Raw genomic sequence first — 13241 nt, 5'->3', positions numbered from 1 at the left:
ACTGTAACATTTGTGCACTTCTCTTTCTACAAATGTAGTAGGGGGATTACTGCTGCTCCCTTTGGCTTTGCCTGAATAATAGCCTATTGTGTGTAATGCTATTGTATCTGTTATTTACAAATATCTGGTGTTCAGAATGACTGGGAATTGCTGTTCTTTGGGGGGTTTTTTGATCTATTCATATCTGTTGGCTTGCTAAGAAATATTTAAGTGTCTTAACCAGGGATTTAATTAGGTGTCATTACATTTTCATGGAGGTTTCTTTTCATGGAAGATGGAACAAGAAGACTGTTTAGATCTAGAGAGAAAATAAAATGACATGCATTTTTAAAGGCAATGTAATCAGCTGCAAGATGAAACACGAGGCAACTTTGTTGCTTCAATTATATTTTCCTGATGGTTTTGTAGTTTTGTTTCAGCCATAATTACATATTTATTTTAATTATTGAAACTATTCTTTCTTTCTTTCTTTTTTTTAGCTTTTTGCTGGTCCATTGTGTTGCCAATACTTGGCAATGCTTACTCATACTGGCATTACTGGCATCCTTGTGGAGCAAAGTGCTGTTGACTCCACGAGATAGAAAATGAACAACACAGCTTCTCTCAGACTAAGGCACTGCTAGGCCTGATTTCAGTACATATCAAGTCATTCCACGCCTTTGTCTACTGTCTTTTCACCCCATAGCATTTATTTTTAAAATAAGGTTACATTCTTTCATTCTGGACTTGACCCTTCAGCACTGGCCATGTGAGATTCCCATTTGCTTCACTTAATGCATTCCAGGCACACGGTGTTCTGGGATCAGACTATCTTGTGCTCCTGTTAGGCCAGAATGAAAACAAGAATTTTATACAGTGAACCTTTCCTTGGTTTATTTGGTTCATTGGGGGGAATTTTCCAGTCTCTTGGCTGTCATGAATCAAAATGGAAAAATCTTGTTCATTTGGATGACAAACAGACTGACTCACAATGTTTTTAACACAGTTTTATAGGTGTCTCTCCTTTCTTGCTAGTTCAGTAAGGAACAAAAGGGCAGGAGGGTTTTTTTTTCCCTTTCCTCTTTTGTATCTCTTTTTATGAATGGAAATAAGAATGAAAGTATTTTAGTTTTTAATCTATTCAGAGTAGAGGTTTTTATTTAAAGTTGTTCACATGAACTGCTCTAACTCTTCTAATTACTTCTTGCTTGCTGATTACCACTTGCCCTCCTTAGGAATCTGTATCAGATGAAAGCCAGTGTTTTGCTAAAGAACATTACTGTAGGCCTAACTGCATTGTACAAAACTTTATGTTGTAAACATAGAATCATAGAATGGTTTGGGTTGGATCAGACCTCCAAAGGTCATCTAATCTAACCCCCCTAAAGTAAGCAGGGACATCCTCCATTAGATCAGGTTGCCCAGAGCCTTGTTGATCCTGACCTTGAATATCTTCAAAGATGGGCCTCAACTACCTCCCTGGACTACCTGTGCTAGTGTTCCACTACCCTCATGGTAAAGAACTTCCTCCTAACATCCAACCTGTATCTAGTCTTTTATAATTTCATACCACTCCTCCTCATCCTATCACTACAGGCCCTTGTAAACAGCCCCTTTCCAGTCTTCTTGCAGGCCCCCTTCAGGTACTGGAAGGCTACTATTAGGTGCCCCTAGACTCTTCTCCAGGCTGAACAACCATCATCCTGTCCTCATAGGAGGGGTGTTCAAGCCCTCTGATAATTTTTATGGCCCTCATCTGGACTCGCTCCATCATGTCTATGTTCTTCTTGTAATGAGGACACCTGGACGCAGTACTCCAGGTGAGGTCTTACCAGCACAGGGTAAAGTGGCAGAATCACCTCTCTCATTCTGCTGGTCACACTTCTTTTCATACAGCCCAGGATGTGTTTTGCCTTCTGGGCTGCAAGTGACCACTGTTGACGCATGTCCAACTTCTCATCCACCAGAACTCCCAAGTTCTTTTCTGTAGGGCTGCTTTCTATCACTTCATCCTTCAGCCTGTACTGATAATAAGGATTGTTCCAGCCCAGGTGCAAGACCCTGAACTTGGTCATGGGGTTCACCTGGGCCCAGCTCTCCAGCTTGTCCAGGTCTGCCTGGATGACATCTTGTCCCTCTAGCATACTGACAGAACCACTCAGATTGAAGTCATCTGCAAACTTGCTGAGGGTGAACATTGGTTCTGCTTTTGAAGAAGTGTGTATAGAAAGTGTTGCATTAAAAAGTGATGGTGTTTGGGGGAATTTTTTGTTTTATTTTGTTTTGGGGAGTTTGTTTAGGGGTACTTTGGCTATAGATTCAAGCCATTCTGGAGTAACTACATAAAAGAAAAATGAAATGCAGAAACTGCAAGTTGGAGGAATTAGTAGTTGGTGTTTGTTCCCCCCCCCCATTATCTCAGTCTCTTCTATCACATGTGCAATTAAGATTTGACCTTTTCATCAGAGAAATAGATAAGTTAAAGGGAAATTAACTATAATTGCAAGGAGCAAATATTCCAGCTTTTCAGTTTGAGAAAGAATTATGTGTCCTGTGATCTGATATTCACTTGAGTGCAAGGTAAATTTGACTTTATTAAACTGAAGGGATAAGCATTTCACAAGTAAAAGCTGGCACATGAAGATTCATGTAAACACAAATTTTGGGAGAACTCTCTTGAAAAATCACCTGCAGGAACTGGAAATTTAACCAGATTATTTTGCTGTTGCGTGATTATGGGGAAGAACATATTGTTGTGCCTTCTTTGAACGAAAAGCCACCCTAAGCTTTTATATATTACTGAGTACCAGTAGGCAAAGACATTATTACATGGTCTCTTCCAACCTTGGTGATTCTGTGATACGTGTGCTATCCTTGTCAGGCTTCTAGAAGCATTCTGTGATACATTAATGCAACTATCTTTGTTCCAATAACATGGGAAGTGTGTTTAGTTTGGCTATGGCATAGGATTTGGCTTCAGTTCAGATGCAAAGCACTGTTTGTGTGAAGTGATTTACACTGAGCCCAGTGTCTTAATTTGTGATTGATTTGGCTTTATAGTACTGTCAATATTTGTGAGACTAATACCTGGAAAGTTTATTATCAATCTTAGCTTTAAAATCTAGCCAAAGTGATGGGAGTTATGCTTCTGGCTCTACTAGGATCACAATTTAATCTCATAGTTTGTTAAAAAATAATGCAAAACAAACATACAGAAGCCTAGAAGTACTCAAATTCAGAACTGTGTGCCTAGATGCAGTTAACTCTATTTCTGCCATTAGAGCCTGTCTAAGTCTTGTTGAATGGCAGCACAACCCTCTGGTGTGTCAGCCACTCCACCCAGCTTTGTGTCATTAGCAAACTCACTGACAATGCTCTCTGTACCCTCTTCCAGGTCATCAACAAATATATTGAATAGCACTGATCCCAGTACTGACCCCTGAGGGACTCCATTAGATATAGGTCTCCACTAGATTCCATCCCACAACTCTGACTTCTTTCCTTCAACCAGTTCACAATCCGCCTCACTACCAGATTATCCAGACCACACTTCCTCAGTTTTGCTGCAAGGATGCTGTGGGTGATGGTGTCAAATGCTTTAATGAAATCAAGATAAACCACATCCACTGCTCTACTATCACCTATCCACCTGGTTATGTCCTAAATATCAACTTTTCATTTACTGTGTTTTGAATCCAGTAAAAGGCTTTACCCTCTTCCTCTTTGTCCTTTTCTCTCTGAGTCAGTTGCAGTAGAGAACTATGTTTCACACCTCAGGTTAAGCCTGGAGTTTCTGTGTTGATTTATTCCTGTAATAAATTGTTCATGGGTTGGTTCCATTGTTATTTAGGATGTGTCCTCTTAATCAAATTGCAATCTTTTGCTTTAATGGGGAGGATTAAATTTATGGAGTGTGGAACTTGGGATGCACAGAGAAAGGACTTTAATGAGAAGTGCTTTTTTGTTTTTTCTTTGGTTGTATTTGTGCTGAGATAGTCCAGTCTTTGTTGCCATCTTAACAGGTTTTTACTGTTTGAGATTGTAAGTGATTGTAGCATTTCCAAGCCGATGTCAGGCTGGTGACCATGCAGGCTACTGTAAGGGAATTAGGTGGGCATTATGACTTGGTGGAAGTTTACCTCAGAAAAAGAGAGCAGCATTACCCAACCTGTGTGACACACTTGGCTTGAAAACCCTTCTGTACAAAACCCAACCAAACAAAAAACCCTGGTTTGCTGAATTTTGTTTTGTGGTTTGTTTATGTTGGTTTGTTGGTGGGTTGCTTTTGGTTTGGGAGGGTGAGGGGGGGAGCTGTTTGGGTTTGCTTTTGTTTTTTTGCTGAACCATAAAGCTTCCAGATTTCCCAAGTGCTGGCTGTTCAGTATATGTAATATCTTCCTTTTAACTCCTCCTCAGAAGCATGTGTGTATTTTAAAGTTTTTAAACTAATTAAGGTGACTCACTGACCATAAACTTATCTGTTCAATGGATAGCAAATCATGTATCTTGGCTATATCAGTCATTTCAACAATTCTATGGTCATAAAAAGACAGGGAAATTTTGGGCCCACATCCACGATGAGTGCAGGTCCTTGTGTAGATCCAGCAGTGCAGTTTGCCCGTGGTGTGGTTGCTGGAAAAACCTGAGATCACCATTAATCTGAAAACATCCATTTTTCTCTGTGCTCCCCCAACAGGTGTGTCATCTTTGAGCATCCAGTTCGCCAAACTTCCAAAGGGACTGAAACATTTAAATTTATCTAAAACCTCCTTGTCACCTAAAGGTATGCTTTATAAGTTTGCTGCTTTTCCTGTTCTACAAGTTTCAGATTTCCATCTTAATAATACCTTTTGTAACCAGACCATGATATAATTAACTTTGTCAATGACTTACATGTGTATTCTCAACAGCACAGCTACTTTTATGAAGTCCTGCATTGCTGAGCCATGGGCTGAGTTCCGTCCCCTTCAGCACTCTGAAAAACTCTGAACTGTCTTCTGTAAGCTTTGAGCTTGAACCTGTACTGTAAAGAAAGACTGAATTTAGGATTGGCATAAATCATACATTCCATGTGAGCTTCAGAAGGATGTCTGAAGCAAAAATGGGAGATTTTCTGAACGGGTTGCACATAATTATTTTATGAAACTAAGTGTTGTGAGAGTGGCTCTTAAGTGATTTGATCAAAGTAGGGAATTATTTCTTCTATAGTTTACAGATTTCCAGTATGATATCCTAATTGAAATGTATGTATATTTTAAAAGCAGTAGCAGGACTGAAACAAGTGAAAAGCTTTCAGGGCTTTTTGCATTGCTGTTTTACAAAGAGATGCAGTGACCTCTTAGAAAGAGACCCAGGGTCTCCTCTGGAGAGCATGAGTGTTAAAACAGAAAATTTGCACTGACATTATTGCAGCTTTTTTTTGCAGATGTTGATGACATGGAAATGAGGAGTGACTTACAGTCTTTGAAGGACATTAGATGATAACAGACAGGAGCCATGCTCTTTCGTTGTTTTAATTATTGCTTTGTGAAGTGCGGATTCTGTATTCTGTTGAGCTTTAAGGATTGTCCTGGAGCAACATGGGCTGGCAGAAGGGTGGAGGTCTTTAGGTATTTTTTGGGGGCTGTTTTTGTTGCTTTGTCTTTTTGTTTTGATGGGGTTTTTTGCTTGTTTTTGCTTTTATGAGTGTCTGTAGCTCTTGTTATGCTTAAGTATATAGTAATAGACACTAACCTAAGTTTATTTGGTCATAATTTTCATTGAAAGGACTTTATTAAACTCTGGATTTGTTTGATTTTTTTTTTCAACTACTAATTGCATTTTTCATGAAAACTAATTGATTAAGAATCTGGACTAAGCTTACATGTGCTCTTGAAGTTAGATATTTGGCAATTTGACAAATTAATGCAGTTCTGGTATGTGCGTTTCCTTAAGTGATCTGAGTGATTTCAGCAAGTACTCATGAGAGACCTTATTATGGACTTTCAGTACTTAAAAGGGACCTGCAAGAAAGATGGGGGTCAATATTTTTAGCAGGGCCTGTTGAGATATGTGATGGTTTAACCCGAACAAAGGGTGATGGTCTTTAAAGTAAAAGAGGGGAGATTTAGACTAGATATAAAAGGAAGAAATGGATTACAGTGAGGATGAAACACTGGAATGGGTTGCCCAGAGAGGTGGTATATGCCCCATCCCTGGACACATTTAAGGTCACCTTGGATGGGACTCTGAGCAATCTAATCTAGTGGAAGATATCCCTGCTCACTGTGATTGGTACTGGACTAGAATGTCCCTTCAAACTCAACCCTGGAATGGGTTGTCCAGGGAGGTGGTCGAGGCCCCGTCCCTGGAGGTGTTTAAGACCAGGCTGGATGAGGCTTTGGCCAGCCTGATCTAGTGTGGGGTGTCCCTGCCCATGGTAGGGGGGTTGGAACTAGATGATCCTTGTGGTCCCTTCCAACCCTGACTGATACTATGATACTATGATTCTGTGATTGTTGAGTTGAGACAACACTAGCTACACTTCTGGTTTTGTAAAGAGGGAATTAATTCACAAAATTCTTGTCAGTAAAAACCAACTCTTAGGTCATGAAAATAATTCAGAAACTTTTTAACACACTTTTTAAAGTCACTCTCTAAACAGAAACTGAACATATTTTCCAGCATGTCTAAGAGTGACCACATGTGAGTCCTAGTCCAGACTGCATTGCAATAACTATCTGTTCTCCAGAGAGTAACATATCACTGTTAATATTGTCCAATGGCAGCTCCTCAGTATTTCTTAAAGTGTATGTGATATCTGAAAACTGAAATTGTTATAATCATCTGGACCTGAAGAAACTCAAGACAGCTTTGCAGACAATTCAAGAGGCCATCTTTGCCAGTTTAACTTAAGAAGCCAGTACTGAATTGATTTTAACTTGGGTCTCTGTTTTTGAACTTGTAATATTTGGTATGGGGAAAGCCTAAAGGAGACCTTGGATCTTGGATTCAGTAGACTCCAAGATGCATGGATTGGTTGGGCTTTATTTTTGGCTTTTTTTCAGTTACTGTTGGGATTTTTCCTTTGTTTTGTTTTCCTCCCCAGCCTTTAAAATTTGTTGTTGTTAATATTGTTGTTGTTTTAATTTATTCTGAGATTTTCAATTTCAGAAATTCTGGACTGTCTCTCACTGGTTTTGACCTTACTTAAAAAAACACTTTCTATTTGAGAAAAGTTTCTAAGATGGAGAAGCAAAGTTCAAACAGTAACTTCCCAGATGATCTTTCTTCAAATATAGTGTCTCAAACTTCCTGAGAGCTATTAAGACTCTGAGCCTTCCTAAAGTGGTAAAAGAGCGTAAAAGATTGTCTGCAAATGAAAGTGAGATTACTGTTAAGTTCAAACAGAGATTTATTGATTTGAAGGTTCTAATTAAATGGAAAATTCTAGTCAATGCAAAGGTAGGGCTTGCTTTTCTGAGCCCAAGACAAAGGCTGGTGTATTAAAAACCCTCACTCACACTGCCTTCACTTAGGTGACTGATTTTGAGCATTTGGCCCTTTTTAAAACATGAAACAAGGAGCAATGTTAGAGATTGCTTGATAGTTATTCTTGTTTCCCAAATTTAGACCCTGCTCCTGAATTCCTAGAGTTGGTTCCTGATAGCATATGCTGAATTGTTGACAATACACTACATTCAGTTTTACTTCTTGTTGTTTAGAATAGAGTGTTGAAAAGAGTCACTCAAGTGAACCCAGAGCTGTAAGCTCTGGTGGTTAAATAGAGCTTTTAGTCCTTTCAAGGTTTCAGCAAGTATTCATTTGCAGCTTACCTTTATAGATAGGGTGTGGATCCAATAATGCAATGTTAAGATAAAAGAAAAACTGCACTAAATGGAAATGTTTTTGAGACTTGGCAAAGATGTCTCCGTGCTTCAATTTTTTTAATATCCAAAGCCTCCTGAAGCCTAGAGCTATACCTCTAACATGGGAGACAGTCTTAAAGTTTGGAAACTTGGAAAACTAAAGCACTGATGGGGGGTATTTTGGTCTCTCATGGCTTACTATCTGCTTTCTTGACATCCTCACTAGTAAATCCATTTTGTAATCGTTTTAAGAGAAAAATGGGCATGTTCCATCCACTGAGTGCCCCTCCATTTTCACTGACCAGTAGCTTTGTGAAATCGCCCAGTATTGTCTATTAGAGCAGAGAACCTGCCTACTTTATGGCTTTTGCCAGGCACTTGCAAAAAAAAAACAAAACAAAACAACCTACTGCAGCTACTGAAGGACACACGGATGCTTATGTATGCAAGGAACACACACATAGTGCTTGAAAGGCAGCAGTAGCTATCTACAATAAATTAAGAACTTGGTAATAAGAGCCTTCAAGTGAAAGTTAGATTTGAAGGAGTTAGAAGTAGCTATGTCCTGATTTCTGTTTGGAAAAACTGAAGTATTTTGGAGGAAGAAAGCTCTGACTGGTTTGTTCCCAATGTGAGCTTTTTAATTTTACTGTGAAAAATATGTATTTGTTCTGATAAGAAAGTGAGAATTCTTTATGCATTTCTTGTTATTTTAATTGGCTGAGGGAGTTGGGGTTGCTTAGCCTGGAGAGGAGAAGACTCAGGGGTGACCTTATTACTCTCTACAACTACCTGAAGGGAGGTTGTAGACAGGCGGAGGTTGGTCTCTTCTCCCAGGCAGCCAGTACCAGAACAAGAGGACACAGTCTCAAGCTGAGCCAGGGGAGGTTTAGGCTGAATGTTAGGAAGAAGTTCTATACAGAGAGAGTGACTGGCCATTGTTATGGGCTGCCTGGGGAGGTGGTGGAGTCACCATCATTGGAGGTGTTCAGGAGGAGACTTGATGGGGTGCTTGGTGCCATGGTTTGGTTGATTGGGTGGGTTGGATTGATTGATAGGTTGGACGTGATAGTCTTGAAGGTCTCTTCCAACCTGGTCTGGTCTGGTCTGGTCTATTCTATTCTATTCTATTCTATTCTATTCTATTCTATTCTATTCTATTCTATTCTATTCTATTCTATTCTATTCTATCTTTTGTGGAATTACAGGTAAATGTGTTAATTGAAATCTTTTTAATTTCCAGGTCTTATCAGTTTCTTTTGAAGTTCTGTCAATTGTAATTGTTTATATACCTGATGTTCCACAGGTGCTTTTATCTAACTGTTGTTGCTTTCAGGAAGACACTGACTTAACATTATGGAGTAAAGGGTTTTAAAAGTATGTTTCAGAATGGGATTGAGCTTGGCAAAAAGACTTCTTCCCAGGATCTGGTACTTTGTCATGGAGGCACACACAAAACAATTTGGGCAGCAGTAGCTACCCAGAATGTGGATTTATTGTAACCAGAATTACATGGTACTCCTTCTGACAAAATTAAATTACAAATTTGGATGTCAGTCATGAAGATACTACTGCACAACTAATTCCTAAGATTTTAAAGAGAATTCTTTCTAGAAAGATGAACCAAAATTTGCATGGACATTAAGAACTCTCATCAAAGAGGGGTGAGGGTTTACTCAAGGGTATATGTAGAAACAATGTACCCTCACCAGACTGGGGTTGAGGACTCACTCAGTTGCAGAGGTATCCTCAAACAGCATCCCAGTCTAAGGGGAGGCTTCAGGACTGCAAGGCCTGCTTAATCCAAAGGAATCAACTCAAAATGGATCTCTGCTGGGGCTCCATTTATATCCTAGTTGAGTCTGAACTGTGATCATTCTAAGTAGTTCAGGGTAAGCCCATGATAAAGCAGCCTGAGGGTCTGGACTCTGAGGCACAAAGCTGTTCATCAGTCTGGCAAAGGCTGGCCTTTGTCAGATGTTTTTCAGGGTTTTCTGTTGCTGTTAGGTTTTTGCTAGGATTTTGTCTATCTGGGCAGTTGCACCTGCCACAGACCTGTAACACCCTGTGGCCCCTTAAGGACAGCTGGTGGAGCATGGTCTAGGCAAAATGGGGCACATTGTGGCAGAGAAAGCTCTTGCATCTCCCTAGTGGTCTGTATTCCTCTGCTGTAGTACAGTGATGGTAGCAGGAGGTCATTAAACATTTGTGTACGTCTGTGTTCAATGAAATTGCACACTTGCAAGGGCTGGAACAGTTCTGTCTAGAGTCAAGAACGTTGAGAATTGTCATTTTCTTCTGTTTTGGCAGGGGTGAATAGCCTTTCCCAGTCACTGAGTGCCAACTCGCTGATCGCAAACACGCTCGTCTATCTTGACCTCTCAGGGAACGCGCTCCGCGGTGATGATCTCTCAGTAAGCATTTTCTTCTCATTTGAGGGTTAATGAATGGATGCTTTTAATTAATTGCTGAAAGAATCCTAGAACGGCTTGAGTTGGGGGGGACCTTAAATGTTGTCTATTTCCAACCCCCACGGTCTTGGTCAGGGACACTTCCCCTTAGACCAGGCTGCTCGAAGCCTCATCCAGCCTGCTCTTAAACACCTCCAGGAGTGAGGTGTCCACAACTTCTCTGGGAAACCTGTTTTAGTGTCTCACCACCCTCATAATAAAGAACCTCTTCCTAATGGCTAATCTAAATTTACTATGCTCTAGTTTAAAAACATTGTCCCTTGTCCTGTCACCACATGCCCTTACAAAAAGTCCCTCTCCAGCCTTCCTGTAGGCCCCCTTCATGTACTGGAAGGCCTCTATAAGGTCTCCCTGGAGCCTTCTCTTCTCCAGGCTGAGCAACCCCAACTCTGTCAGCATGTCCTTGTAGTAGAGGTGCTCCAGCCCTCCTCTGCACCCTGTCCAAGAGATCCATGTCCTTCTTGTATTGGGGGCTCTAATGCTAACCCAAATACTCCAGGTAGGGTCTCAAAAGAGTGGAGTGGAGGGGCAGAATCACCTCCCTTCACCTTCTGGCTGCACATCTTTCGATGTAGCCCAGGATACAATTGGCCTTTTGGGCTGCCAGCATACATTGAGGGCTCATGTTTTCCCCTGCAGGTCTGCTTTCAATCCACTCATCAGTCAGTTTGTATTTGTGCTTGGGTTTACCTTGACCCAAGTGCAGGAACTTGCACTTTTTGCCTTGTTGCACCTCATGAGGTTGGCATGGACCCACATTGCCAGCCTGTCAAGGTCCCTCTGGATGATATCCCTTCCCCTCCTGCTTGTTGATTGCTTGGTGTCATCAGCAAATTTGGTGAGGGTGCGCTCAATCCCACGGTCTTTGTCACCAACAAAGATATTGAAAGGCAAAGCCACTTTGATAAGAAAAGAATGTTTTGATCTCTACTCTTCAGTGTATGGCCAGAGAATTGAATTGCCCAAATGACATGATTTTAGTTCATGCTTTTAGTCCTTGGTTTCTAATGACAAATTAGAAAGCTGCAAGTGCGCCACTTGTTTCAGTGGCCTTATTATGTTCCCTGAGTTCTATTTGAAAGTTACACAACACAATTGAGAAAACTCATAGTTTCATAGTTTCATTCAGGGTTGGAAGGGACCACAGGGATCATCTAGTTCCAACCCCCCTGCCATGGGCAGGGACACCCCACACTAGATCAGGCTGGACAGAGCCTCATCCAGCCTGCTCTTAAACACCCCCAGGGATGGGGCCTCGACCACCTCCCTGGACAACCCATTCCAGGGTTTCACCACTCTCATGGTGAAGAACCTCCTCCTCACATCTAGCCTGAATCTCCCCACCTCCAGCTTCATTCCATTCCCCCTAGTCCTGTCACTTCCTGAGAACTCCCTCCCCAGCCTTCCTGTAGGCCCCCTTCAGATCCTGGAAGGCCACAATTAGGTCACCTCGGAGCCTTCTCTTCTGCAGACTGAACAGCCCCAACTCCTTCAGTCTGTCCTCACAGGAGAGGTGCTCCAGCCCTCTGATCATCCTTGTGGCCCTTCTCTGGACACGCTCCAGCACCTCCACATCCCTCTTGTAATAGGGGCTCCAGAACTGGACACAGTACTCCAGGTGGGGTCTCACCAGGGCTGAGTAGAGGGGGAGGATCACCTCCCTCGACCTGCTGGCCACACTTCTCCTGATGCAGCCCAGGATCTGATTGGCTTTGCAGGCTGCAAGTGCACATTGAGAGCTCATGTTGAGCTTTTTGTCCACCAGCACCCCCAAGTCTCTCTCCTCAGGGCTACTTTCCAGCCAGTCACTGCCCAGCCTGTATTTGTGCCTGGGATTGCCTCGACCCAGATGCAGGACCCTGCACTTGCTCTTGTTGAACTTCATCATATTTTTGGTGATAACTGTATTACAAATTCTTATATTTTTTGGAAGGTTGGAAAAAAATATTTCTTTTGACTTGGAGAGACTTAATTTCTGATTTTCATTGGTTTTGACTGTATAAATAAACTTATGCACCTCCCTCCCACATGCTGTTGAAGCTCATGGCTCTTTGAAGACTGTAATCATTTTGAAAATTATTTTGTTTAGTGTAGCAAGATGCAGGTCTGTTTTCTTCATAACAAAATCAGCTTAGTTCTTAATTTTGTATGTGCTGACTTTTAGATTGGTAAATCTGTATTTCTCTCTCACATCGAAGTTGTGTGCGTGAGTCAGGTTTTGAATTCTTTAAAATAGGCAACACTGGAATCATCTAATCCTGTCATCAGACGTGGCTGTGGCTTTTTCTCAAATGTCTTACTGGTTTCAGTTTCACCAGCACATTGAAAAAACTAGTCTTTTCAGACAGAAGAGGTGAGAGTTTCAGTGGGATGAGGATTTGAAAGGTAGCAAACAGTTAAATGTAAACAATGACACAGTGAATTATTCTTTGGGAGAATAACAAAGCACATAGCATAAAAACTACAGTAAAATGAAACATACTGCTTGGATAGGCACTGCTTAAAGAAAACTAATGTCTACCTGTCCAATGTATTTTAAGGGACATAAATATGAAAGCTTGGGGGGGGCTTTTATTAGCCTATCAGAGAAAAGAGATACAATTCAAGCTTATTAATAGTGAGATCTCTTAATCAGTGGAACAGTTTTCCAACAGGAATAAGGAAACCCTGTTGTTTAGTAGTTCATTTTAACCCTAGCATATCACAGGTGTTTCTTAAATCTGAGACCTTCCCTGCACTGTAGGTAGAGGGGCTAAATGACCTAATTTTTACAAAGGTGAATCTATTTTAGAACACTACTATCTGTTTGGCTGGATTCCATCTTTCTGTGAATTAGGTCATACTTTTATCTTTCTCTGCTGCACTCTGAAACTCAAAAAAGCCCCAAAATAAACCAGCACATAGTAGAAGTTTTACATACACTAACATTTACAGGACATATCCT

General features: G+C 41.0%; 1 protein-coding gene across 2 annotated transcripts in view; it reads left to right on the top strand.

Annotated features, from left to right (window-relative positions):
- The window catches only part of CARMIL1 (capping protein regulator and myosin 1 linker 1), a 223183-nt gene that overhangs the window by 124695 nt on the left and 85247 nt on the right, over positions 1-13241 (top strand). For both annotated transcript variants that reach the window (XM_068147531.1, XM_068147530.1), the window contains exons 12-13: positions 4676-4762; positions 10137-10240. In XM_068147531.1, coding sequence (XP_068003632.1) covers positions 4676-4762; positions 10137-10240 — 191 coding nt within the window. The remainder of the gene's footprint in view (positions 1-4675; positions 4763-10136; positions 10241-13241) is intronic.

This window comes from Melanerpes formicivorus, unplaced genomic scaffold, assembly GCF_026170545.1.
Source record: "Melanerpes formicivorus ecotype bairdi unplaced genomic scaffold, bMelFor1.0.p_v2 SCAF_15, whole genome shotgun sequence".
In the NCBI taxonomy this organism is placed as follows: Eukaryota; Metazoa; Chordata; class Aves; order Piciformes; family Picidae; genus Melanerpes; species Melanerpes formicivorus.
The sequence above is the reverse complement of the archived record's forward strand: the minus strand, read 5'-3'. Positions and strand labels throughout refer to the sequence as shown.